General features: G+C 46.8%; 2 protein-coding genes across 23 annotated transcripts in view; one reads left to right on the top strand and one right to left on the bottom strand.

Annotated features, from left to right (window-relative positions):
* Positions 1 to 12,528, top strand: part of NCOA3 (nuclear receptor coactivator 3) — a 119,098-nt gene extending 106,570 nt beyond the window's left edge. For 7 of the 12 annotated variants that reach the window (XM_059893070.1, XM_025001291.2, XM_025001293.2 and 4 more), the window contains 6 exons: positions 3,491 to 3,784; positions 5,057 to 5,161; positions 6,952 to 7,189; positions 7,986 to 8,160; positions 8,636 to 8,777; positions 9,090 to 12,528. In XM_059893070.1, the coding sequence (XP_059749053.1) occupies positions 3,491 to 3,784; positions 5,057 to 5,161; positions 6,952 to 7,189; positions 7,986 to 8,160; positions 8,636 to 8,777; positions 9,090 to 9,101 (966 nt within the window). In that variant the 3' untranslated portion in view covers positions 9,102 to 12,528. The remainder of the gene's footprint in view (positions 1 to 3,490; positions 3,785 to 5,056; positions 5,162 to 6,951; positions 7,190 to 7,985; positions 8,161 to 8,635; positions 8,778 to 9,089) is intronic. The other 5 variants (XM_025001296.2, XM_025001295.2, XM_005215050.5 and 2 more) reach the window with 1 other exon arrangement.
* A 521-nt stretch (positions 12,529 to 13,049) lies between these two features.
* The window catches only part of SULF2 (sulfatase 2), a 125,842-nt gene continuing 111,252 nt past the window's right edge, over positions 13,050 to 27,639 (bottom strand). For 5 of the 11 annotated variants that reach the window (XM_005214758.5, XM_005214757.5, XM_005214756.5 and 2 more), the window contains exons 12-21: positions 19,612 to 19,828; positions 19,414 to 19,510; positions 18,876 to 18,970; positions 17,958 to 18,017; positions 17,345 to 17,514; positions 17,016 to 17,158; positions 15,869 to 15,992; positions 15,217 to 15,250; positions 14,921 to 14,974; positions 13,050 to 13,979 (exon numbers count right to left, since the gene is read on the bottom strand). In XM_005214758.5, the coding sequence (XP_005214815.1) occupies positions 13,949 to 13,979; positions 14,921 to 14,974; positions 15,217 to 15,250; positions 15,869 to 15,992; positions 17,016 to 17,158; positions 17,345 to 17,514; positions 17,958 to 18,017; positions 18,876 to 18,970; positions 19,414 to 19,510; positions 19,612 to 19,828 (1,025 nt within the window). In that variant the 3' untranslated portion in view covers positions 13,050 to 13,948. The remainder of the gene's footprint in view (positions 13,980 to 14,920; positions 14,975 to 15,216; positions 15,251 to 15,868; positions 15,993 to 17,015; positions 17,159 to 17,344; positions 17,515 to 17,957; positions 18,018 to 18,875; positions 18,971 to 19,413; positions 19,511 to 19,611; positions 19,829 to 27,639) is intronic. The other 6 variants (XM_025000701.2, XM_025000702.2, XM_010811495.4 and 3 more) reach the window with 4 other exon arrangements.

Genomic DNA, 27,639 nt, shown 5'->3' on the forward strand with positions numbered 1-27,639 from the left:
TTCTTTAGTTTAAAAATGTTTCTGTTTTCAAATACAGGTTGATGAGATAGAGATTAATGGGGACTGGTTCGAATAAGAAAGGTTTTTCTGGAGAGGTGACATATAAGTTGATACCTGAAGGATGAGAAAGAGCCAGCTAGGCAGACATCTTAGGGGAAGGATAGTCTAGAAGAAGAACAGCTAACTCAAAGGTGCTTAGCTAGGAAAGAGCTTGTGGGTTCTAGGAAGTGGCTGAGGTTGCCAAGAGCAAAGAGGGAGTGGTGTGAGCTGGGGGAGGTACTTTCTCTGTGTCTTAGGAAGCCATGGAAGGATTGTCAGCAGAGTCCTTACTCTGCTGAATCTGGTCTTCCTTTTTTTGTTGTAATTTTTATTTTTTAGCAAAGTAATCTGTTTTTAAATGAAAAATAAAATGATAGAAAAATATGCTTATGGAAGAACCACAGTCATTTGCCTCACTGGAAGATAGTGAAACTCACCTCTGTATTTTGATAATACTTCTAAGAAATATGCTTATGCAGCTATTGCTTTTACCAGCTTCATTCTGTCTATTGATTCCTGGATTTGAAAGTTGACTACACATTTATAGTCCCTTATCTGAACCTGGGTGTCAGATATGCTTTGAAATTGAGGAATTTGGGGATTTTAGAAGGTTAGAATGGTGCATTGGTACACTGTATATTACAAAATACTCTTTATAAATTTCAAGCAATACTATAATTTTGGGGCAGTAGCCTGTGATCAAACGAGCTAATAATTCTACAGCAAAATACATAATCACACTAAGTGGGATATTATAGAGATTATGTATTGCTTCATACAGGTTCAGGCCAGGTTTTGCTGTAAAATACACTGGGTACTAATGAAAAAATTTTAGTCTTTTTTTTTTTTTTTTTAGAGTTTAAAATTTGTTTTGGCATTTTAGATAAGAAATTTTATGTCTGTATTTATATCCTGTTTGTTCAGCAAGCACCCCCATGCCTGTACCCACTGCATACACATGGGCACATACAGTCTCTACCCTCAGTGTAACTGTGTCAGAAATTCTAAGTTGAAAATAATTTCCTCTTATGAAAAAATAGTTCCATAGTTTCTGGCATCCAGTGTTGTCCTTGAGTCGTATTCCAGTCTGATTCCTCTACTTTTGTGTGTTACCCATTTATTCTCTTTGGAATTATGTAGGAATCTTTTCCCTCTGAAATTCCATGATTCTTTGTCTTGATATGGGTCTTGTTTCATTCATTCTGTTGTGTATTACTAATACACAAGCAGATATTCCCTTTGGTTTGGGGGCATTTAAAAATATTTCTTCAATGATTTTAATCTTTTTTTCCTGATCTTTCTGGGATGTCTGTTGACATGTTGGGTGTTACATGGGTTCGGTGGTGGCTTTTTATTTTTTTTTTAATCTTCTGTACTTTTAAGTTACTTCCTGTTTGAGTCACTTTGATATTGGAAGCTTTCATCATCAAGTTATCTGGTGATCCTTGATTATCTTTTTATATTTAAGAATGCAGGATCAGTTGTCTTCACTGAAAGTGACTAAGTGGGAGTGGGGAGACTGGCCTTTATTTCAGGTCCCCCCAGACTGCAGCATGTTGAGTTGTCATTGCCCCCATCCCCCATACAGAATTTTATATAGATTTTCTAGAAAACACTCTTTCTTGCCTAGAAATTTTTAAATTACCTGGTTGCATTTTGGGGGCTGGGATGGGGAGGCAAGTTGATGATCCTATAGTGCTTAAGATACAAAGTTCTAAAATATAAAAATTTACTGGAAATTATAAGGATCTAAGATTCCCTGTTTTCAGTCCCTGCCCTGCTCCTCCCCTCTTCTGGGCTTGGTGTCCCTGAACCAAGGCCTTGTGGAAGTAGGTGGAAGATACAGCCATTTGGAGCTGGGGGGCTCCCTGCTCTTGCTCAGACTCCTGATCCGCCCCTTGTCTGGGCGCACTCCTTGACCTTCTGCCGTCCGTAGCGGAGTGCTGCCCTAGCTCCACGGGAGACATTGGCTCAGGCCTCAAGAGGGTTTTCTCTGCAAGTAAATGGTTCTCAGTTTTCTCCTTTCTGTCTACCAGATGCCTATTCAAATTTTTGTATCTTGTTGCCTTCAATATTCTCTCTCTCTCTCTTTTTTTTTTTGATACATACTACCTTTTAACTTGTTTGCTGTCATTTTAGCAGGGTTAGCAAGAGAAATACAGGTGTGTTATATTAATAGTATGATTTACTTTGTAAACAGAAATGTCAGATTGCTGTCTAGAAGAGGCACAGAGTAGAGGTGTCTTGGGCAGTGGACTGTAGGAAGAGAAGCCTATCCGATACGTCACTGAGGAAAAGCTGGCAGGACTTGGGCTGTGTGTGCACACGTGTGCACTTGCACACTTGGGAAGGAGACTGTGAGAAATCGAGGTGCTGGCATTTAGTTCCGGGTACATGATGTTGCCATGTGTTTTGGTGAGTAGTGAAGATTGAAGGAGAATTGGGCTTTTTTTTTTTCTGTAGGAAGAACTGTTGATAATCATGCCTTTTGTCCTCTACATGCTAAGTTTGAGATGCCTGAGCCTTCTGGGTTAAGATGTTGGATGGGCTTCTGCATGAGCACAGTGAGAGTCCAAGGCCCTGGAGCTAGAGACAGACACTTGACAGTTGTCACCAGTGGGAGAGAGAGTGAGAGAAAAGAAGAGGGCCTGGTGCAGATGAACTCTTAACAGTCCTCCAGGGAAAGCCCCGAGAGGGGGCAGAACATTGAGAATGGTGTCACGGTCGCGAGGGGTGAGGTGTGGGTTAGGGTGTTGACTGCACGCGTGGCACTCCGTGCTTGAGGACGAGAAAATAAAGGCCAACGCAGCACCTGCCTGGCTTTTCTTATCTTAACGCTGCAGGCTGTCCCCTCCTTCAGAGTGTTTAGTTTTTCTGCTGGATGTTACTTTGTATGTGTGGTTAGCATGCAGAGAAGTGATACCTGGCACATACCACTAAATAAATACTTGTTGAATTAATAGGTTTCTTTCTTCTCAGATACAAATAGTAGTGGACGACTGACCACCTTTAAGTTTTGCTCATGTGGTGACTACACCCCAGGGGACATGAACTGTTGTTGATTTACCTGTCTCTACTAAATTTACCTCTTACCACCTTCAAAAACATTCTTGGGCAGAGTACATGAGAATTCATTGTTGGTACAGAAATCTTGTTTGGAAGAAACAGTATTTCTCCAGGTCCTCAGTACTTTGTTGATAGTTGGCTCAGAAAATATTTGCGCACCTCTCTGTGTGAGACCCTGTGGTGCATGGGCACTAGGGCACAGCGTTAAAAGATGGCACGGTCTCCGCTCTCGTGGCGCTTCAGGCAGTGAGCTTGGTTTTGGTGGTGAAATCCCACAGCACCGTCATCACGTACATTGACTTTATTTTTCACCTCTTTTAGTGGGTTTGGTTTCTGTTGCTTCCGCATGTGTACTTCACTGTTCATTTATGTGTTTGATGTTTAGGGACAAGCGTTGGAGCCCAAACAGGACGCTTTCCAAGGCCAAGAAGCAGCAGTAATGATGGAGCAGAAGGCAGCATTATACGGGCAGACATACCCGGGGCAGGGGCCTCCGATGCAAGGAGGCTTTAATCTTCAGGGACAGTCACCACCTTTTAACTCGATGATGAATCAGATGAACCAGCAAGGCAGTTTTCCTCTCCAAGGAATGCACCCTCGGGCCAACATCATGAGACCCCGAACAAACACTCCCAAGCAACTTAGAATGCAGCTTCAGCAGAGGCTGCAGGGCCAGCAGGTAACCAGTCACACGCCCATTGCCTTTGCCACTTCCTCTTCATTTTCCTCTTCCGTTTCAGACTGTGTTCTTCAGCTCCCGCCACTGGCTCTCTGTCCTCCTCAACTAAAGAAACTCCTTTTGTTTTCATTGCTGTGTAACGTTGTGTTTGTGTGGACAGCTCCTTGCTGGGAGTGGCTGTACTAGAATTGGATACCTTTCTGTAAGAATATTCCACTGTACAGGTTGAAAAACAAAAAATGTCAGGATTGCTCTTTGGGGAGAATAGTGTTTCTTGATGGCTTCATAGCCTTAGAGATAGACAGTTTTTATTATTAAAATGTCCTTGCTATTAATAGACAGGATTGAAGTCTTATTGGCTTCCCTGAGCTCAGTTGGTAAAAAATCTGCCTGCAGTGTGAGAGACCTGGGTTCTTCCTGGGTTGGGAAGATCCCCTGGAGAAGGGAAAGGCTACCCACTCCAATATTGTGGCCTGGAGAATTCCATGACTGTGTATAGTCCATGGAGTCGCAAAGAGTCAGACATGACTGAGCGACTTGCACTACACTGTGAAACCTTATTGATTTGAGTACTCCCTTTAAGGAACCTCTGCTTTCTAGATGTGATATAAAACTTGAGCTCTCTTAATATCTCTTCCCATTGTTCCTTAGTTCGTAACAAAGTTTTAGGGATTTAATTGTTTATATTTTTTTGTATCTTGAGTGTGCAGAGTTCTTAAATGTGGGGAGACTGAACCACATAAGCAGATGAGTGAACTGAGAATCCAGCGAGCTGAGGACTCTTGCATTGATGTTCCCTAAAGTCAGTGTAGCTACTCAGGAGAGCTGTGCTAATGCGTTCACGGTATCCCTTTACTTGTTACAGTTTCTTTCCAATAAAAATTACCTAGGAAGAGGTAACAGAAGTAGTTTTCTCCATTGTTACTTTTATAAAATTAAAGCTGTTTCCCCAGTGGCCTAAATTATGCCAGGGAAAATTGACTTTATAAATCCTTTGGGTTCCTGTTGAAGATACTCTTTAAGGTGTAGAATTGCACTTTCACTTTTCCTCTGATAGTGAACATGAAAGCCTGCTGTGCTGGCCAGGGGCTTTTCAGCACCAGCCTTTTTGAAATGTGAGAGTGTCCTGGTTTAGCTTAGCCATAACTTAGCCAGGTTAATGGGTTTAGAGGTGTTGTCACGATCTTTCTGGGTGGTGCCGAGGGTGTAGATAGTTGTTTTGGCCTCATTAATGAGCTCCACTTGCATCCTAACCACCCTGACTCTCCCCAGTTTTTGAATCAGAGCCGTCAGGCACTTGAAATGAAAATGGAAAACCCCACTGCTGGCGGGGCAACGGCGATGAGGCCCATGATGCAGCCGCAGGTCAACTCCCAGGTGAGGATGCGTCTCTTCGTGCTGAGGGCTTGAATGCTCTGCACAAGGCTTGGCCCCTGCTTGACTCTCAGGAAATATTTATTAAACAAAGAGTACACAATCTCAAATTCCTTGTGTAAGAAACCATCCCAGGGTCCTGTCACACTTTCGTTCTTGCCTTCATCTTTTCCTATTGGTCACTAGGAAGAATTGGAGGAAGAGGTTCTTTTTTTTTTTTTTAAACCACTGATTGGTGTTTTTAAAGTTAATTCCCTTTGTGATCACATGCTGTGTTGTGAAACTGCTACCACTTACTTTTTAGGGATTGAAAATAATAAATCTGTAAACTTTTCTCTGGTCCTGGATTGTGAAACTACATTCTCACTGGGTAGAATTTGATATAAGAAGTCTAAAGCAGCAGGGGAAAAAAAATTCATAATCCCACTCTCAGTGACAGTCTTTGAGATGACTGATTTCCCATGGTGGGAGGGATGTTCTTAATGGTCTCTGCCTTCAGCCCATGCTGGACACTGTATTAAGGCATTTCCATAGTGTGCACAAGGCAAATGACTAAACGAAAATCCCTTATTGTGGTTTGAAATACTGTTAAACAACTGTGAAATGCCTAGTTTTCACTCTCTTAGGTGTGCTTGGAAGTACCAGTACCTGTATATTTTCTTGATAATCAGACATCCTGTTATCAGCTGAGCTAGGATAATTTCTAAAAAGGTGATTAAGGTTTGCTTTTTGGAGATGGTCTCTCCTAGCTGGCAGATCAGCTGCCTTGTTCAGCGCTTTAATGACATCACCTCCTTGCTCTCCCCCGTCAGAGGTTTAGAGAGACTCCAAGGCCTTTAGGAGTGGATTCACGCTTCTTTGCATGTAACTGCACTCCTTTGCTGTATTTTTGGCTTCTCTTTTGTTTCTCCCCCAAACAGAATCTCATTCCTGCCCCTTTGTTTTATTTCACAGTTTTTAAGAAGTTTGTCCTCAAGTTCTACTCCTAAATATTCTCTCACTTTGAGGACTGTTTCCTAATTATGTTAAAGCCTGATGACTTGGCTGCTTTCATCCCGTTGTTATTGTTCACTGCTGCTAAGTCGCTTCAGTCGTGTCTAACTCTGTGCGACCCCATAGACGGCAGCCCACCAGGCTCCCCCGTCCCTGGGATTCTCCAGGCAAGAACACTGGAGTGGGTTGCCATTTCCTTCTCTAATGCATGAAAGTGAAAAGTGAAAGTGAAGTCGCTCAGTCGTGTCCGACCCTCAGCGACCCCATGGACTGCAGCCCACCAGCCTCCTCCATCCATGGGATTTTCCAGGCAAGAGTACTGGAGTGGGGTGCCATCGCCTTCTCCGTGTTATTGTTTAGTTGCTAAATTGTGTCTGACTCTTTTGCAACCCCACAGACTGTAGCCTGACAAACTGCTCTGTCCATGGGATTTCTCAGGCAAAAATTCTGGCATGGGTTGCCATTTCCTTCTCCAAGGGGTCTTCCCCACCCAGAGATTAAACCTGCTTCTCCTGCTTGGCAGGTGGATTCTTTACCACTGAGCCACCTGGGAAGCTGCTTTTGTCCCCTAGCCCCCAATAATACGGAGGTCCCTGTTCTGCTCTCCCAACACCCACCCCCATACTGAGTCAGAAAGCTGTTACCATAATGAGAATTGGGCATTTCCTTTTTTCTAATGATAAAGAAAAGCATTGGGTATTTTTTTCTTTGATACCTAATGTGTCATGCGTGCACCATACACGTGAAACTGGCTGACTCTTGCTGTACGTGTGTAATTGTGTTCTTTTCTCTGGTGTTAGCAGGGTTTCCTTAACGCTCAGATGGTTGCCCAGCGCAGCAGAGAGCTGCTGAGTCATCACTTCCGGCAGCAGAGGGTGGCGATGATGATGCAACAGCAGCAGCAACAGCAGCAGCAGCAAACCCAGGCCTTCAGTCCACCCCCGAATGTGACTGCGTCCCCTAGCATGGATGGGGTCCTGGCTGGGCCTGCCATGCCGCAAGCTCCACCCCAGCAGTTTCCATACCCTTCAAATTACGGTACACTTGACAGTGGTCATGTCTACCCCCAAGTAACACTCCTGAGGACGTAATGTTCACTAGATGTGTTGTATGTTGAAAACAAATGCTATTCACTCTCTTACTATTTCATAAGAGAAACAGATTAACTAAAAATAGCAGAACAAAACTGTCTACTTCAGTGTACAGGTGATTGTCATTGAGGTAGATGATCGTTCAATAGTTGAGGTTTCTCCGCCTTGGTCTTGTTTTTTCAGTTCCTCACATCTTAATTTGGAAGAAGGCCGTACCAGGCCAGGCCATCCCCGCCCCAGTATGTCCCAGTGTAGTAGAACTCTGCCATTGCTGAACAGTGAGAGGAAGGCGCTGTGTAGGCTTTCTGAGTTCCTTTCCTTGGTGGTTTGGGCATGTTAATTAAAGGCATGCCTCTGTGAGGTTCCAGAAGCATGAAGGAGTGGGGCTCCAGGAATCTCTTGGGGAGCTGACATTTGAGGGTGCATCCCTCAGTCAGGGACAGCAGCCCTGTGCTCTAAAGAGGGCTGGAGGGCAGAGGGCCGTGACCTGGTGTCCTAGTGTCAGAAAGCTCACTGGGGTGGCTGCCCTTTGGGGGATCCAGATGGGGGGTGTCTGTATGGGAAGCCTGTTGCTCTGGTTGTCACCTTGTGGAGAAGCAAGAATTACTGACCAGCAGCATCTTTATACCTTATACTTAACCACATTCCCCCACCTTAAAAAAAAAAAGGAACCTCAAGTTTCTATAGAAAGCTGATATTCCATTTGAACGTTGTACCTTCTTTTTCTTCTTTCTTTTTTAAAGGGATGGGACAACAACCAGATCCAGCCTTTGGTCGAGTGCCTAGTCCTCCCAATGCGATGATGTCATCAAGAATGGGTCCCTCCCAGAATCCCATGATGCAGCATCCTCAGACTGCACCCATGTATCAGTCATCAGAAATGAAGGGCTGGCCGTCAGGAACCCTGGCCCGGAACAGGTGAAGAGCAGGGCCTTCTTTTTTGGCCGTGGCACCAGGCTTGCAGGACCTCAGTTCTCTGATTAGGGATCAAACCCAGGTCCTGTGCAGTGAAAGTGCAGAGTCTAACCACTGGACTGCTGGGAAATTCCTAGAACAGGGACTTTGAAAGTCAGCCACTAGAATGTGTCGAAAGTTCAGGGAATTAGTCTCTGTTTTGCAGCCAAGCCTGTTTGGATGGGGAGATCCAAAGGCCTGGGCTGATACTAGAGAGTGTTATTTGGCTCATCCATTCTGAGACACCTTCCTACTGTGTGCATATCCACAAGGGTATGAGCACAGACAACTGTGAAAGAGAGAAGACAGGCTGTCTGAGTTTTCTTGCTCATGTTCTCTGCTTAAGTATAGCAACACTGACAGAATTGTGGTGGTCTCTGTGTGCCTGTCCTGTGTTTTGAAAGTGACCCAGGAGGTAATTTCCCACTTTTCTTCACAGCACCTTTCCCCAGCAGCAGTTTGCCCACCAGGGGAATCCTGCAGCGTACAGTATGGTGCACATGAACGGCAGCGGTGGTCCCATGGGACAGATGAACATGAACGCCATGCCCATGGCTGGCATGCCCATGGGTCCTGATCAGGTATAGGGTATGGGGTTCTGTTCCTTCCCCTTAACATTTTTTTTTCCTGTTCTCTGGAGAGAACCAAAGCCTCAATGATAATGTAAAGGTCCTAGGTAGATTTTTACCTTGGATGTTTAACTTAAAATATATAATGCTTGAAAAAACTTTTGATTTGAAGGTATTGGGCCATTTGATACTTTTAGAAACCTGGTATCTAAGGACTGAGTCAGTCAGCCAGAGCCATGTGGCAAGCCATCCGTGGAGACATAGGGATTCTTTTCTTTTGGACAAAGCGTGTGTTTTACTCATGTTTCTTCTGGTTGCCAACAGAAATATTGCTGACCTGTCTACGCCATGACGTCCAAGGAAATCACCGTACAAGACACTGCACTAGGATTACCGGGAGTAGTGAATCGTTGTTCTAGGCACCCAGCTTTGAAGAAAGGACCAGCTCCAATCTCCATCAACGGTATTTCAAGTGATGTCATTTGAGCAGGACTGAATTTTAACCTGAAGTGTGATATCTGCCTGTTTTCTTTCCCTCCTCCTATGTATCATGGTGTTTAAAACAAATATTTTTGGCATTCTGCCTTTTGGGGATATGATTCTGGAGGTACGGAGTGTTACTGATCACAAACTGTCCTGTGTCACTTTTTTTCTGCTTGGCTGTCCAGAGTCTTTGGAAAAAATAGAGGTGAGGCCAGAGAACATTGGAGAAATCAAGAGATGAGTTTCTTGATAGTTGCAGTACTGGGTGAAGAGCATGGTCCACATTCGAGGGTTTTTGTCACAGGCTGTCTTATAAAGGTGGCATTTCCAGGTTCTCCTTTAAGGATAGCTCCCAGCCTCCTCTTGGTTGTCCTAGGCTTTTTCCTAAAAAGGGTTTTTATCTGCCCCTAACGTCCTGTAATACTTCACCTCCAGGAATTGTCCTTGGTGTCAGATGGCTTTGCAGAAGGGAAAACAGACGACAGTATTTAATTGCAGCAGTGGCAGTTCTTCACTTGCTGACGTGCAGCTGAGTGCACTTTATTTAAAAAGTAATGGATACATGCAATATTCTCTTGGTCTTGAGGAATGGTGAACCACATTCCTAGTTGTTGTCTAAACTTACCTGTTGGACAAGAACTATGATTTTTGTTGTTGTTATGAAAAGTACTGGTTTCACCCTTTGCCTATATGGTAGAGCAATAATGCTTTTTGAAAATAAACTGCAGAAACCCCAAGGCCAGGTACTGCATTCTGAATCAGAATTTCGCAGTGTTTCTGTGAATAGATTTTCTTTTGTAAATATGACCTTTAAGATTATTGTATGATGTAACATATGTATATACCTTTTTTTTTTTTTTTGTAGGCCACAACAACTCATTTTTACAGAGTTTGTGAAGCTAAATATTTAACATTGTCAGTTTCAGTAAGTTCAGTGTGGTGAGGTTACCAACAGAAGTCGTGCCCTGAATTTTGTGGCCTGGGGTAGGGGCTGCGGCCAACAGGTTTTCCTTGCCCCTAGCCTTAGATGCTCGCTCCTGTTCAGTCTCTTAATCTAAATGCTTTTTAAAGCGATCATTTAAATGTAGGCATTTACATTTTTTAAAAACAATTTCTCTACCAGAACTAAGCACTTCGTTAATTTGGGGGGAGAGAACAGACAAGGGGAAATAAACTTAAGAAAAAATCAAGAATTTTAAAAGATCAAGCAATTTGATTCCAAAGAAGAATGTTGGATTTTTAGGCAGTCCATAAATAGCAAGTCATGGTATATGTATATATTTGTAATTGAACGCGTCATCTTCTCATCCATTTTAGGAGTGCTCTAAGGTTTTGGTTGCTAGGACTTGAATCCCACATTGAGATCTCAGGCGTAGAATCCTTGATGTGTGGTTTCTGCTCAGCTGAAACCACATCTGCTGAGCTGTCTTGTCCTTCTCCTACTGTGATGTCCTGAGAATCGGAGGAAGTAGCATCATGGTTATTCCTAAAGAGTTCAGTCTGCAGAGCAGCCACATTCATGTGATTCGGAGCCAGGGTCTGACTGGGCGCCTTTGTATCCCTCTCCTCCACCACCCCTTCTGCTGCTGCCACTTGTCAGCTGGGAATAGGGAAGAAAGTCAAGTTTGATTCCCTTTACCTAGGGAATCAAGGTAAATCAAGCTTTACCTAGCTTACTTTTTATCAGGTTCAAGCAGTTGAATGAAATGGGGTTTTTAGACTATCTATGATTTTCAAATGTCTGTTAGCCTTGGTGTCATTTCTTAGCAATAACTGAGAGCCAGTTAAATTTTTTTTCACTCATTTAGCCAATCTTTCTAGGTGTCACTGAAGGTAAGATCATTTGATTTCTTTGACTTGCGTATGACCAAGTGAAACCTGTATTTCCAGAAACACCACTAGAGTGGATTTGAGTTTCGCATCCCCCCCACCTGGTTAAAAATAAATCTAAGACTACAAATCCATTAGCTTCCATCCCAGGGGCCTGCACTTTGCAGATAATGCATCCTCCGGTCTGGAGACAGAGGAAGAGCTGAGTAAGAGTCTCTTTTTAGACACAATTGCATCAGGTGTATCTGAACGTTTCTTAAAGTTGCATGTATGTGGGGAGAAATAGAATGGTGCTCTCACCTTTCTTGACTTTAATTAAAAACTCAGTTTTGGTATTCTTTTTCTCAGTCCGTTCTGACTCCAGGCTAAGTGGAAGGCAACACCCCCTTTTTATATGAAAGAAAAGTGAAGTTTATTATAAGTTTTTATATTTTCTACTTGTTCATTGGTGCAAATTTAAGATTTTGATTTTCTTTTAATAGATGGCAGTCTTTGAGATAATTTGTTTTTACCTTAATTCCCCTTTTATTTTTTATGGATAATTTTTTGTATTTCTGCTGCCTACCTCTCCTCCGCCCCGCTCCCACCACTTTTTAAACCTTAGTATCTGTTGGGTGAACAGTATAAGTAACGTTTTCATCTGCTTTTAGAATGTGAGATATTTCCAGTACCTACTTTTTTGCTGAATCCAAAGATATATAAATATAAATATATATATTTTATAAAGATCAAAATGATATAAAGGAGATAACATTTCTTCCTTTTAAAAAACAAATAGAAATCCATTGTTAATGTTCATATTCTGATGCCATTTTTCTAAATCGTGCATCTTGATGGAAAGGTGTAAATATCAGTCAGCAGGATGCTTAATCAGTATTTAATGTCTGAGGTGAACTGGGGTGTATGGGGTGGGCACTACAGAACATAGTGGGCTTGCTGTCCTGTAAGTTCCGTGATCCATGGACTGATGCAGCTGAGAAGGAAACAGAATGGGTTGCCAGTTACCCATATGCCTGTCCAGTTAGCTCCCTTTTTATTTGCAGAAGCCATGCATTTGTTTGCAAGTGGGAAATTCATAGTAGTAAAACTGCTCGGACAGATGAACTGTCCCCTCTGCAGAAGAGCAGGAGCTGCCGTTCAGCTCCAAGGCAGACTGTATAATCACAAGCAGGGTGTTTTCTTTCTCTCTCTCTTTTTTGAAAGGAGAAGATGGAAATGTCATTCTGAGAGCAAGATTTAAATTCTCAGGAATTGACTTACAGTATTGAGAATGAATTCACTTTAAAACAAGTTTACATTAAATGTTGTTTGTAAAAAATCAAAATCATGCTTTACACTGCAGAGAATTCAAACCACATGGGCTAACTTATGAGACAGTTGAGTGGTAAGCTATGACTCCTTTGATCATTTTGGACATCATTGTAAATAAAGGTTTCTATTTAAAATTGAAGGCCAAGAGCGTGCCACTTTTTTTTCCTTTTTTTTTTAAATCCCAGTCGAATTCAGGGTAAAATATAAGAAATTGTGTTTCAGCTAATGGATAAAGGTTTCTGTGAGGGTAAAAGAAATCTTGAGAACCGTGGCCCTCTGCTTACACAAGACAAGTGCCTAGGGGGTCACGTGGTAGGGAGAAATGTGCGGAGCCAGATGCAGTTTCTCTCCCTCCTCCTCCCAGTCTAGCATTCCCACAGCTGCCTTTACTGGTCGGACTGCCTGGTACACGAAGGGCTGGCTAAGGTGAGTGGCTTTGTAGTTGGTCATTATTTTTACAAAGTGTGATCCTAAAGCTGGTGTGATATCAGATAAGGTTCCCAAAGTATGGTAAATTCTAGTCAGTTTATAACCACATATAGCCCTTTTTAAAAAACCATCTAAACCCAAGGTGTCTTCCTTCCAAAAAGATGTTGACTGGTAGTATCTCAAATGCTTTAAAAAAAAAAAACAAAAAACCCAAACACGCCAAAAAACAACTCCCAAGAAATGGCCTTTTAGAAAAATGTCAAAGGTTACCTCATGCCAAGTGCTGGTCATTGGCTGGGCTTTTCAACATTGTATGACAATACGTAGACTACAAAATTCCTTTACAAATACAATTTTGTTAAAACTTGGGGCATACATCAACTTCCTGTCTTTGCAGGACTTTAAAAAACATCAGTTCTGGGACAGATAAACGAAGGAATCCTGGGAGAAATGGCATCTGGTCAGGAAGAGGAATGTCCACAACTGCGAGGGGTTTCTTTTACACGGGCCACACCATTTATTAACACCGCCACTCTTGAAAATTGGGTTTTCTTATTAGATTCCCCTAGAAGTTTCCGAGCTGGTTACATGTAAATAGTCACATATATACATTGAAGTCATTGTCTTCAGAGGCAGCCAGGGTTATAGGGTGAGAGAAATTCCTGTCTTTTGTGCTGTGACTCACTGTCAAACTTGGTGCACCGTTTCCTCCCTCTGTCCTCCTCCTCTGTGACGAACCAAAAGAATAACAGGATTTAAAACAGGGTGGTTCTTTCCCTGTGATTTAAAAAAATTCCAGTGACTTTCACCCTTGGGGGAAATTTCCAAGAAAATCTCTCTGTTCTTCTTCCCTTGTGAGCCCCTCAGAGAGGGTTAGTGGTGACTTCTTGATATGAAAATGCGTTTTGTGCAGCTGGTGAGGTATAATCCAAAGCAAAAGCAGGGACAAGCATGGACTTCCGGAAGTCTCACTGCTCCCGTTGGTTCTCGTCCAGAATCTGCCGCATTGACTGAAGGTGGGTTCCGTGTGTCTCGGCCTCCTGGCTAACAGCACAGGTCTGCTGGAAATCATTCAGGGTTTTTCATTGTACAGGTGACGCCTCTGGTTTTGGAGGTCCAGCTCGTGCTTCTTAACCTTCCCAGCCTTCCCACAGCTGTCCCCTGTAGAACAAAGCAGACAGTGTATCATGCTGCCTAAGGATTTCTTAATCGGCCCTACAGCTGAGTCAGCTTTGCTTCAAGGATGTGGCTGCTGAGAAGGAGTTAATTCCAGATCCCTCAGACAGGGCTTGCTATTGTCTCATTGTCTAGACTGTCAGTTGTTGGCTCACACATAGTGACTGGCAAAGATGTCATTTAAGGATCTGGACAGGATGGTGGCTAAGGAATGTGAGAAGTACTCTGATTCTTGTTGCACCAAAGAAATGCTTAATTGGCCCATTATTATTTTCCTGTTAAAGCCACACAGACTTACATGCATATAATGATAGAAAATGAGGGGGAGGTTACAAATGGCAGCTCACCACGGGCGTGATTGGCCTGCAAGGTAAAGTCACATCAGACTAGTTGCCACCATTAACAAATTGTCGTATATATCTGCACTTCTGCATTTTCTCAATGAGTCAGAGGATTCAAATTGCATCCCATTCTGTTCTCTTTAAAGCAGAGTGACTTCTCCAGGTTGCCACGGCCTCCTGGCCCCTCATAGCCTCTGCTGACCCTAGCGTGGGTGAGCTTGTAGCATGGGTGTTCTGGAAACCATTTAATGAGGTCACCTTGCTGCTGACACTATGGACCAGGGAGCAGCTCGGCAGCCACAGCCTTCAAGATGCCTGGTACTCAGCCAACTGACACGCTTCTGAGCCTCTCAGGGAGGCCTTGAGCTTCCAAAGCAGAGATGATGATGTGGAGAACAACAAGTATTGATCTAGTACATGCGGTGTATCCAAGTAGGTTATTTTACTGGAAAGACTGACACGACTGCTTCCCGTCTTATGAGGACAGACGAGAGGAATGAGAAAAGGGCATGCATGGGGAACAGCCTCGGCAAAGCGAACCGGGTCAGACCAGCTCTCTAGTGGTAAACTGGTTCCTCAACTCACAGTGATTTGGAAGAAGGTCTCTTCATTTCTGGCCACTTTCGACGCTGAAACTGCCTACGTTTTCAAGTGTCAAAAGGAGAAAGAGTATTAACCATCACCAAGAAAGAAAAAGTGACCCCCAGAGAACTACACGAAGAAGGCCTTTTAGGGGACAGCTGTCGCTGGTGGGTGAGCCAGGCCCTGGCAGATCAGAGATAGGGCAGCACCCCAACCTCACACGTGCAACCTCTGAGGTTAGACTACAGGACGGGTCACCGTACAGGGCAGTTCTCAGGCTTTAAAAGCAAAAGCAATACCTGTATTGCTCATAGCTTCCTCCATCTTTCAGTCCTAAAGGACAGAGAAACGTACAACATGGAAACATAATTTTAGGGCAAAAACGGCACCAGCAAGGACAAACTTTATAACTGTCTCTCGTCTTTTTTAAAACACTTAGTGTTTTGGTCATAAGCCCATGATGTTGTAGTGGCCCCTAGACAGAGGGGCCTGAATTCCCAGCAGTCCCTAAGACACTGTCGGGGACATATACTCTGGGACCCTCTCTATCAGGTTCAGGCTCCTGTCACAGACATTCAGCACTAACCGTGGTCATTCATGGTGGGGGACCCATGGGTGGGCGTGAACACCTGTGCTACTGAGGACGGACAGTGGGGAGAGCCCAACTGTGGGCTCTGGACCCAGTCCCCTTACTCATCACTAAACGAGGACATGCAGATTCACCTCAGAGGGTTGTCGGAACGCCTGTCAGTTAATGCCTAGAAAACACTTAGCACTCTGGCGGGCACAGAGTGATAAATCTGAGTGATGGCATTCACCATAAAAGTGGCACATGGCTGGTGGATGTTAGAGAATTCACCAGCTCCTGGTGATTCTGAGTTCACTCTTCAGATGGGCCCTCCTCAGTCCCCTCCTGTGGTCACCTCTTTCCACCCTGGGGCACTTGCTTACCCAGGTCCATGTTCCGGGTCCGGGGGTTACACTGCTTGTAACCCTTGCAGCTCCTCAGCTCCATGAGCTGCACGTGTAGCTGATTGAGGACGTCCCTGTCCAGGGTGTTCACTGCATTCATCAACTGGTTGGAAAAAAGGTAGGTTATCAATGAGATGAGGATAGGAGGCCCCCCCCCCCGACTTCTACCAACCAGGGGGCCTGATTTGGGCAGGTGGGGAGTATGTGGCTGGTAAGGGGTGGTGACATCCACCTCCACAAAGGCTGGGGTTTGGAACAGTTGCCTCTAGCCTCATGTGCACGAAATCTCAAAAACCACCATGGATTTCACATTGAACTCCTGGAACCACCGGTCAGCAAACATACCAAGCCTGGGAAGAAGCCCTTCCCAGCCTCTCAGGTCCTCTTGATGGGAAGGCAGCTACTTGGCAAAGGTCTGGGTGAGTGTCCTGGTCCAGGTACTGCTGTGACCCACTAACCTACCAGCTCAGTCAACCCTTTTTGTAAAATACGGGGATGCCTGGTGGCCTATATGGTAATTAATAGCAAAACAAGACAGTTGCTGGCATTTACAAAAGGGTGTAAAAAAAATTGCTGTCAGGCTTTTCTATAGAAGACTGGACAGTGCCAAGACCATGCTACTGAGCAGCTCTAATGCTGAAGCTGGGTCATGACCATGTTTTATGAGGGACAGGCAAGTTCTGCTCACCAGGCTCTGTGGCTGATGAGTCCCATTCTTCAGTCTCGTGCATGTTCAGATGGGTTAATACATGGAAGCGCAGAGTAAGGGCTGCGTGATTGATAGTTAGGCCTGTGGTCTACAGGATTTGGCCTGACCCTAAGAACCCCTGAAGCTCCAGGTTCTAGGCATTCCCCAAGATCCCACAAAGCCTGCTGCAACGGTCCCAGGTGGGTAAGTTGGAATAAAGAGTCTATGGGTGATCAGTCAGTAGATAGTGGATTTGGGAGGAGGCAGGCAGGCAGGGTGGCACACTGAACCTCAGCCTTCCCGGTGGCTTCTCCTCACTTCTGTCTTAGGGACTCCGTGGGACTTGGAAAAGCTGTTGGTCATTTCCGCGGGCTGCCTGCCTGGTAAGGCCTGTAGTAAGTACCCCACGGCCCCCTTTCTCCAGCCTGTGCTGTCTACCTGGTAGGGGTCTGTGTTGAGATCGAAGTACTCCAGGAAGCCGGTTGCAAATTCACAGAAGAGGAAGTTGTGGGTCTCGTTGATGGTCCTCATGCACCAGTACGTGTTGTTGTTGGCACTGGTGCAGGCACAGAAGGGCCCCACTGCCAGGGAAGAGTGCGAGCCCTGAGCTGGGGAAGCCCGGCCGCCAGCCCCTTCCTGTCCTGCCTGAGGTTGCTGGGGGACCTGTTCCTGAAAGACCCACAGGGCCTGGCAGGAAGCACTCACAAGCTGAGGGGATGCTGGGACCCCTGGGAGGAGCACCCCCGCCCCGGGCCCGGCTGGCTCACACGTCCAGAGGGGTGCCGTCTGCCAGTGCTGGTTGTCGTGGGTGAAGCACGTGAGGCCGGGCATGCTGCACGTGTCATTGTTCTGTAGGCGCTTGAGCAGCTTGCGGAGTTTCTTCTTGCGCTTCTGTTCCCGTAGCAGCCACACCTTGTCCTTCTCCTGCAGACCCTTCCTAGGGGCACACAGGGCCGCACCCCTCACACCTCCCCCAGCCCCACATGGGAGCCTTTTCCTGCCCCGGGAGCTGTGGGCACGGCCCTGGAGACTTCCCAAAGGGCCTTCCAAATCCTACTGCTGGTGCAGGGCAGGGCTGGGGCCAGATGAGGCTCCTGTCATCCTGTATTAGCTCCCAAAGCAGCGCAGGGGTGGATGGTACCAGGAGATTGCTGGGCCTCCTACTCACACGTCCTCTCTGGGGGCCTGTGTCCTGCCCTGCCCTGCCATAACCCGCTCTGCCCATAGGCAGCGCCTGGAGCCAGGTTTAGGGTTGATCTGGGAGTCGGGGCTCTGCAGGGCCTGTTGCGCCTCCCAGGGAAAGGCCAGGACCTGCTTGTCCTTGTTTGTTTCAGCTTCAGGGAGGGCCCCCTTCTCAGGAGGGCCTGCAGCTGCCCTTACCTGAAAGGATGTAGGCTGGAGCCTTTGTGCTTGAGGCGGCCTTTGTGCTGGGCATGGTAACTGCAACAGACCCCCGCCCCCCCCCCCAGCCCAGCCTTCAGACACTGTGCCCAGGGCCACCCTAGTGGGTGGCTGCAAACTGTGCTTCTCTGGGACCCCCGTTTCTCCTCCTGGGCCATGCTAGGGAGACACTATCCCCAGGGTGGCAGCCTCCTGCCTGCCTGGCTCCTTCCTCCATGCGTGAGCTGAGAGACCCTGGCTGAAGGCCTCGGCCAGACACAGAATGTGAGGGTAGGTGTAAGTTAACCATGCCTGGAGGCTGGACCTGGCTCCAGGTGGGTTGCCTCCAGCTCCCCTGCCCGCCCAGCTTTTGCTTGATCAGGGCCAGCCCTGGGGAAACCCACAGTGGGTAAGCCCTTTCTGGAAAGGCAGCCCGGGACTGTGGTAGCCACTAGCCACCTGGGGCTATTTCAATTTTAATTAAACGAGTGATTCAGTTACAGTGGCTGCCATTCAGAGCTCTATAATCACAGGTGGTAGGTTGGCCGCCACCAAACAGGACAGCACAGGTCCAGCGCCTTCCATCACCACAGAGGTGTGGTTGGACAGCGCTGCTTTTGAGTTCTGACCCTTGGGCTGGGGATTCCCTGATCTGGTAAAGTGGGTCCCGGGCCATGTGGGCTGCTCCTGGAAGGGCTGTCTGTGGAGGCACTTTTCCTTCTGGGAAACTGGTTCCACAGTCGGGCTGCCTGTGGGCAGGGCATGAAATCTGGACGTCTGGGTGGTAACAGGATGTGCATTATTCCTGGTTACTATTGTGTTTACTCTAAGCAAGGAATATAAAAATAGTGGAAGAAGTCACAGAGAGGATGCTGTGTTCCTAGGAGCGATCCTGCAGGGGCTCTAGGGGCCTCTCACCTGATTTTGTGACAGTCACATTCTTCTGGCCGCTTTTTCTTCAAGTGACCTCGGACTTCCCTTAGGTTCTTGATTTTGTTCTGCAGCGTCTCGATCTGAAGGAGGAAGTAGGAAAGGAGGCCGTGAGACTCTCGGGGGCTGGGTAAGAAGGGCCTGCCTGGCAGGGCCCCCAGTTGCTGCCTGTGTCTGTGGTTTCTGAGGTGGGTCCTTGGTTCTACCTGCTGAAGGAACCAAAGGTCATTCTCCTGTCTTGTCCTGCCCGAGAACCAGCTGAGCCCTTGGAGGACTTGAAGGCCTCCCCCCAGGCTTGTTGGAAGGAAGGGCTGAGTGTGGAGTAAGCATCTTGTACATCATAGAGGGGTGTGTCATGGCTGCGTGGTCCTTCCCTGCCCCTCGTCCCCCAGCAGGAACTGTCTGAGGCCCTGGTGAGGATCCTGCGGGACTCTGTCCCCTGGGCCTGCCTCCCTGCTTCCTGCTCTGGCCAGTGGCCCTGCTGAGCTCGAGGTGGCGAGAACCCTCCCGGTGCAGACTCCTTCACCTCGTGGTCAATGTGCAGCTTGTGATCCTTCCAGGCCTGCAGGGACTTGTACAGGTCCAGGTCGCACTGGACTGTGTCATTCTCCAGGATGTAGCACCTGTTTGAGAGAAGGGGTCACGTGGGGCCCTTGGGTGGGGGGTTGTGGACGCCCCTGCTGAGGACCCAGCCCGCCTCCTTGATCCCTGCCTGGACTCTCACCGATGTGTGACTTTAATGGGGTTAGGGGCCGAGTAGTCCGGGAGGCCCCCAGTGCCACTGAAGTCCCCGCCGTCCCTGTCGTCTTGGTCCTCAGGGGCTCCAGGCCAGTGCCGCTTAGTGAGGTTGCGGGGCTGGGATGTGTCGTCCAGGCTGACGTGGTGCCCCCTGACGGCCACCGAGCGGATGGAGCGATTCCGGGCGTAGCTGGCCTTGTACTCTGTGGGCATCAGAGGGGAGGCTGGGAAGGCAGGCCAGGCTCCCTGTGCAGCGGACCCTTGATTCAGACAGGGCTGCACTCCCAAGCTTGGGGCTCAGGAAACCTACCCCTTGGGAAGCTGGCTTTAGATCCCACTGGAAAGGACCTCTAGGTGATTCAGCTGGGGAAACTGACATCTTAGAGCTGAGGAGGAACTGGCCTGAGGTAAATCTCCAGGAAGAGCTGTGCATAGATGAACCATCTGGGATGTCCACACAATGGAGGATTCGAACACTAAACTCAGGTATCTACACCACCGTGTTCACTGCAGCATTATTCACAAGAGCCAATTGGCGGACACAGTCTAAGTGCCCAGTGATGGATGCACACACAATGGAATATTACTCAGCCATAAAAGAGGAGGAAGTCTTGCTGTTTGTGACAACAGAGGTGGACCTTGAGGGGGCTGTGCTAAATGAAATAAGTCAGAAAAAGACAAGACAGTGCATGATCTCACGTCAACCAAGCTCATAGATACAGACAGAAAACAGATCAGAGGTTGCTGGGGCAGAGGGGAGGGTGGGTGAAAGTGTCAGAAGGGTATTAACAAACTTGCAGTTGTAAGTCCATCCTGGGGATGAAGTGGACAGTGCAGCAACCAGAGTTAATAATACGGTGCTGCATCTTTGAAAGTTGCTGGAAGAGTAGATCTTCAAAAAAATTTTTTGTGACTGTGTTAAGTGGACTTTTGGGGTGATCATTTCACAGTATATACAGACATCAAATCGTGACATTGTATACCTGAAACTAATGTAATATGTGAATTTACACCACAGTAAATCCTCAGAAAACAAAATTAAAACAACAACAACAACATTCATTTGAACTGGACAAAAAAAAGAGCCAAGCAGCACATTCTCCCAGATCAGAAAGGGAGGCGTTGGGGAGGTCTCTGGTCTTGGATGCTTTCCTCAGGGAGGGCAGTGAGGTGGGGCTGAGAAGTGTTTTTTTCTAAGCTCTAAATCACCTGTGAGGACACGCAGGTGCTGGGGCTCAGAGCAGGCCATCCCAAGACAACACAATGGCATACTGATTATTTTGAATGCAAGTTCTTTGAAACCCAGCTGGTGGGGGAAAAGAACGGTATTAGAAAATGGTCCAACTCTTATCTCTGCCCCTACACATGAGAACGCCTCCCAGGCCTCCTGCAAATGACTAGGAGGAATCCCGGCTGGAGGCTGATAGTCGAGGTGTGATAGGAGTGATTGCTAGGCCTTTCTCCCTAAAGTTAATTGGTCCAAGGTTGAATTCTGTACTTGGAAGGAAAGCATCCCAAAGCCTTTCTGAACATTTCATGCAAATTTTTCAAAGGCACACTGCCCTTAGCTCAGAAGCTCCAGTGTATGAAAGCTCTTCAAGTCTGCTCTAGTGGGAAAGCGTATCCCTGACACTAGAAAGCAAATTCACAATAGTGTGTTTGGCTGTCTAGGCCGCCACTTAGTGTAAGAATGAAAGCTAGAGCTCAGTCCTTTGCGAATAGTTTTCAGGAATGCAGGGGGAAAAAAAGTTGAAAGCAATAATTCTTGGCCTGCAATATGAACCTTTAGAAAACGAAAAGCATCACACCTATGGTCAATGAATCTTCGACAGAGGAGGCAAGAATATACAGTGCAGGAAGACAGTCTTTTAGCAAGGGGTGTTGGGAAAGCTGGACAGCCTCACATAAATCAGTGAAGTTAGAGCACACTGTCACACCATACACGAAAATAAACTCAAAATAGCTTAAAGACTTAAACACAGGACATGACACCATAAAACTTCTAGAAGAGAGCATAGACAAGACATCCCTGATATAAATCGTACCGGGTTATCTTAGGTCAGTCTCAAGGCAATAGAATGGAAATAAGCAAACACGACCTAATTAAACTTGTTACAAGCTTTTGTGCTGCAAAGAAAACCATAAAACAAAAAGACAGTCTAGTGACTGGGAGAAAGTATTTGGAAATGATGCTACCAATGACAAGGGATCAATTTCCGAAGTATATAAGCAGCTCATACAACTCAATAACAAGAAACCAAACCATCCCATCAAAAAATGGGCATTTCTCCAAAGAGAAAACAGATTTTTTCATACACATGAAAAAATGCTCAACATCAACTAGAGAAAATTAAAACTACAATGAGGTATCACCTCACACCAGTCAGAATGGCTATCATTAAGAAGTCTACAGATAACAAATGCTGGAGAGGGTGCAGGGAAAGGGAGCCCTCCTACAGCCATTAGTGGGAATGTAAATTGGTGCAGCCACTATGGAAAACTTGGGTTCCTTAGAAAACTCGAGTTGCCATATGATTCAGCAATCCTATGCCTCGATGCATATCTTGAGAAAACTTGAAAAGATACATGCAGCCCGATGTTGATAAGCACTGTTTACAGTAGCTCAGACATGGAAGCAACCTAAACGTCCATGGACAGATGAATAAAGAACAGGTGAGACTTCATACACACACACAATGCAATGTTACTCCGTTATAAAAAAGAATGAAGCTACGTCATTTGCAGGAACATGGATGAATCTAGAGATTACCGTGTTAAGTGAAGACAGATACTATATGATCTCACTTATATGTGGGTCTAAAACAAGGCACAAGTGAAGGATGGACCTAGAGATTACCGTGTTAAGTGAAGACAGATACTGTATGATCTCACTTACATGTGGGTCTAAAACAAGGCACAAGTGAACTTATCTATGAAACAGACTCGCAGACATAGAAAACGAAGGTTACCAAGGGGGAAAGGGAGTGGGGGAATGGATAAATTAGAAGTTCGGAATTAGCAGATATAAACTACTATAAATAAAACAGATACAGCCCTACTGGATAGCACAGGGAACTGTATTCAACATCCTGTAATAGACCATAGTAGGAAAGAATATGAAATACACCCACACAGCTGAGTCACTGTGCTGCACACCCGACACGCAACACTAAATCAACTATACGCCAGTTTAAAAACTAGAAAACAAAAGCATGACCCTGAGAGCAACTCCAGCTCACTCAGAGCTCTTCCTGTTTGCCTCCAGACAACTGCAGATGTTAAAAGCAATCGGGACAATGGAAGAGACGCTTGTCCTACACTCCAGAAAAGTTGGAGGATCAAGCCCCCTGGGCCCCAGCACACCCAGAAGGTTCCTTCTGAGGGACAACTCTCTCTCAGATGGGGTCAGCTGGCCCTCAGCTGGACCCTAGAGGCGACTGTGGACTTAATTCTCTACCTGTCACTTCTGATTTATCCAAGCATCCAATCTCTGGACAACTTACTGCATTACCACATCTCTGCCCACCCTAGTATCTATCAAGGCCTCTTAATACCCATCCTATCTAATTTCCAGCTGCTTAACAGCAAACCTTCTCGGTAGAGATTTGTTATTTAATGACACTCATAATGAGAAAGGTGTTTTTTTGTTTATTTGCCCTCAGACCAAGACCCAAACCCCCATTTTTCATATTAGGAACTCATGCTGATTTAGATTCCTCTGAAGAGGATGAGTCTTTACCAGATATCCCAGTTGGTCCTTGGGTCACACATGCTAATGAAGTTGGAGTCCCGTGAAGTGCTGAGCCTGTATGCATGACCCAGGCCTCTGCAGAGATGCAGAGTGAGGAGTGAACCCTGTGACAGACTCTCCAATCTTAGACCTAGGTGTGCTTGTCTTTGCTTCCTCACCCTGCCATTCTCCAATCTTACCAGTGAAGAAAGAAGGCAAATTTGGCTCAGATGGGAACCGAATCTCTCGATTTGCATAAGACCTAAGAACCAGAAATGCCTGTAATACCCTGGCGGCCTTAAGCCAGCTGTTTCCCTCACCTCAACTCACGCTGACCCAGCCTGGTTTAAGGTGACTGAGCTCTGGGTCAGCTTCCTCTTCGCTCCCACGCACCTGATTCACAGCTTCTCTTTGCATTTACCTTTCAAGGGAGACAGGTCACAAGGACTGGCATAGCCTTGGGGGGGAAGTTTTCCTCTCCCCTCCTAGGTTGTTCTTGCTGGTCTAAGAATTAAGTTGACGTGAGACAGAGTAATAGGAGAAAATCAAACAAAAGTCTAATAACATGTATCCATGGGCAAGACCCAGAAAAATTGGAAGCTGCCGCCTGAAATACACCCTCAGCCAATGAGGATGTCGAGGGTGGGGAGAGCCAGTCGTTAGAGGTAACCAGGAAAAACAGCAGTAAACAGGGTCACTGTGACACAGATTTAAGCTCTGGCCATCTCCATGGAGAAAAGCTTCTAGAGATTTGATCAGCCTCCTCTTCCAGGGACAGGGCGACATCATTACAAATGGAGATTATTCCTTAACAAACATCAGTGTTTCTTGCAAAAAAACCCTCCTCCCACCTGACTTGAAGAGTTTCCCCCCGTGTCTACTGTTTCCTAGAAAATAACCAGCTCAAAATAATAGGTCAAAGAGACATATTTTAGGCTGGCAAATTCTGCTCCTCTACAAAGCTTTAAATTTGTTCTGTTCAGGGACTTCCCTCGTGGTCCAGTGGTTGAGGCTCTGTGCTCCCAGTGCAGGGGGCACAGATCGATCCCTGGTCAGGGAACTAGACCTACACGCTGCAATTAAAAAAAGATCCTGCACACGCGAATAAATAAAAATAAATGTTATAAATAAGTTTTGGCCACACTTGGAGCTCCTGGTGATACCATCTACACAGCAATGAAGAGGGCAGGATTGCTGCAGGCATTCTAGGGCAGCCTTTTGCCTCAGTTAAGTCCTGTCCACATTTCTCATGCCAATTAGACTCTACGGCACCAGCTACTCCCCCATGCCCCAAGCGTACCGCGTGTCCACAGTGACTACAAAGCTAGTTCTCTAGCCATAGGCTCCCCTTCATATCTGTTTTCCATGCTGTGTCTGCTAGCTTACAAGTTCAGTGGATGCAGCACTTAATGTGGAGAGAGACAACCTGTGGGCAGGCTCTTAACCTACCCATCACCTTCCACAGTTAATACCCTAAATCCGGCTCCTTCACCCTCCTCCCTGATGGTGGAGAGCACCACTCCATGCCACACGGGAGCCTCGCAACTATGGGAATGGTCTCAAAGCCATGAGATGCTCTCTCAGACACCTTTAGACTTACTTCAATTTTGTGATGTTCCCCTGTAAATGAAATTTGCAGAGAAACATAGTAACCAGTTATGCTGCGTTTCCCCCATGTGAATGACTTGAGGCATGTTCTGTGTCCACTGTGAGATGAGCCCAGGCAGCCAAATTCATTGCTCTTTGTTGAGCGTGTAAACGACCAGAGGGAACTTTTTACGGACTCCAAGATGCTTCTGGAGTCTGCCATGCGGTTGGTACGATGTGGAGATTCCGTGGATTCTTCACTTCTGCAGGTTCTCCTAGTGCTAATGGGTGTATAAGTGCTGCCCTATTATAGCTAGTCACCCGGCTTCTAACGCTGCTGCTGTCACAGCTCAGCCCAGGCTTGGGAGACTGAGGCCTGACTGTCAGGAAACAGGGCAGACAGAGCTGTGAAAATGGCTTCTCAAAATGCCCCTTACCCTTTCTCCACTCAGTTTTTAAACCTGCCTTTATTCCTGACTGATACTATCAGGCAAATGACCTACAGGCTAAGAAAGACAAATGCACACACACACACACACACACACTGCTCTTCCCCCAGAAAAGTGGGAAATAAATCTCTATGTGAAGGTCCCCTCCCTACACCAAGAGACATAGCATCCTTATCACCAGAGTCAGAGGATTCAAGGCTAAGAAAACTCAACAGACCACTTCTTCACTAGGCTGCTACCCCAAGCAGCAGTCCCTTTGTTCTATTAAATATTCACAAATAATTATTTCCTCATCTAAAAATGATGTATAAACGGTCTGCTTCGGTCTCTTTGAGGTCACACTTCTAGGAGACCTCTGTGTGTATGAATTATATTTTCCCCTCCTGTTAATCAGTTTTGTGTCAATTTAGTTATTCAGCCAGCCAAAAGAACCCAAGAGGAACTGGTGGAGGGGTGTGGGGTGGAATTTCCCCTTCCTTGACACAGGTTAAAGTCAGAAGCCAGATTTCTTGTATCTTCTACATATTAAAAGACAAATTTGGCCAAGTTGCTAACATTTCAGAAAAATGGTGGGGTGGGGTGGGGTGGGGTGGGTGTCATGTTAGGAGCATGCATTTCCGGCTTCTGAAGACAGAACAGGAAATGTGTCTGTCTACACCCCATCCACTGGTGGCGTGATCAGTGGGGCGGGAGATGGCATGCTGCCACTTCAGACAGGGTGGTGGTCTCCCATTTGGCCACAGTCCCCACCACTCCTTCCATTTTGGGTCCCACCCAGGCCTGCGTCAAGTCTAACCCCACTGCCCTGAACACGCATCTGTTCTGGGAGCCCGGCCTGGAGCCAGCCCTGACACAGGTTTCTGCTGGGCTCCGAATGACCACCAGGGGGCGGCCAAGGGTCGTGGACTGGCTGGAGGCCGCAAGGTGGGGCCCAGGAAGGGAGAGGGGAACCCCCTCCCACATGGCCCAGGATGTCTTGTGCCCCCTTCTCCCTTCTTAGGGCAGACCTCTGTACTTTTCCTCCTTGAATCAGAGTCACAGGGGCCAGAAGACCTGGGGGTCCAGGTCCGGAAGAGGCATTCCTTTGACAAAGCCCTGGCCTTTTCTGACCCCGGGCAGCTTTCTCCTTACCCTTTCCCCCACTGAGTTCAGTCTCTGTGAAGCCGCAGTGCCTGGGCCAGAAACGCACACACTTCTGAGCTGATGTCCCTGCAGGAGCAGGTCACAGCTGCCCAAGAAGGCCAGGAAGCAGACCCAGTGGGGTCTTTCTGCTCCTTTGTGTTGCTCTGGAGTGCTCCACCCCCAGCCATACTCCTGGGGGTCCCCAACTACGGCTGCCCAATCCCAGCCTCTGATTCTCTTTGGAAGCTACTCTCAACCATTTGCAGAGTCTGTGGCTGTCTTCTCGCCACAGTGACAGAACGGAGCATTTGAGACAAAGACTGTTTAGGTCCCAAAGCTTCAAACATTTACTCTCTGGCTCCTTAGAGAAAAAGGCGGCCAGCCCCGGTGTATACCTTTTCCAGGACTGCACCCACACCACTCGCTCTCCTTGTCACCCTAGGTGTCTTTGTTTCCAGGGTCCTGAAATATATGTGCCCTTCCTACCACATATATCAGGAAGGTGGGTGGGTTGTTGGGTCGCTAAGTCATGTCTGACTCTCTGTGACCCCATGGACTTAGCTCACCAGGTTCCTCTGTCCGTGGGATTTTCCAGGCAAGAATACTGGAGTGGGTTGCCATTTCCTTCTCCAGGGGATCTTCCCCACCCAGGGATCAAACCTGAGTCTCCTGCACTTGCAGGCAGATTCTTTAGAAAAACTAAGCCACCAGGGAAACCCCTGTATCAGGAAGTGGGGACTCATAGTCTGGGCTCTGATGGCTCGGGGGCAAATCCTAAGCCCAATCCTTGGGCAATTGAGTTAATTTCCCAGCAGCTGGACCTGCCTGCCAGGGCTCTTTGGAGTTTGATGTGAAAGAGACCTGGTAAATATTTCAGCTCCTGGAAGCTGACATGCAGCAGCTCCTCTGCTGGTTAGGGACCCTGCAGCTGACATCCTCACCCAAGGTCACAACTGGGCCCTCCTAGCACCCCAGGCCTGGGAATCCTAGGGCGGTGTGGCCTGCTCTCCGGGGTGGGACCCACAGGATCTTGCTTCCTCTTGCCCTGGCTCAGAGTACTTCCGCTCTGCTGGTCACGCTTGGCTCTCATTTAAATGTCAACTCACCACCTACCCTACAGCCGCAG

The sequence above is a fragment of the Bos taurus genome, chromosome 13 (genome assembly GCF_002263795.3).
Source record: "Bos taurus isolate L1 Dominette 01449 registration number 42190680 breed Hereford chromosome 13, ARS-UCD2.0, whole genome shotgun sequence".
NCBI lineage: Eukaryota > Metazoa > Chordata > Mammalia > Artiodactyla > Bovidae > Bos > Bos taurus.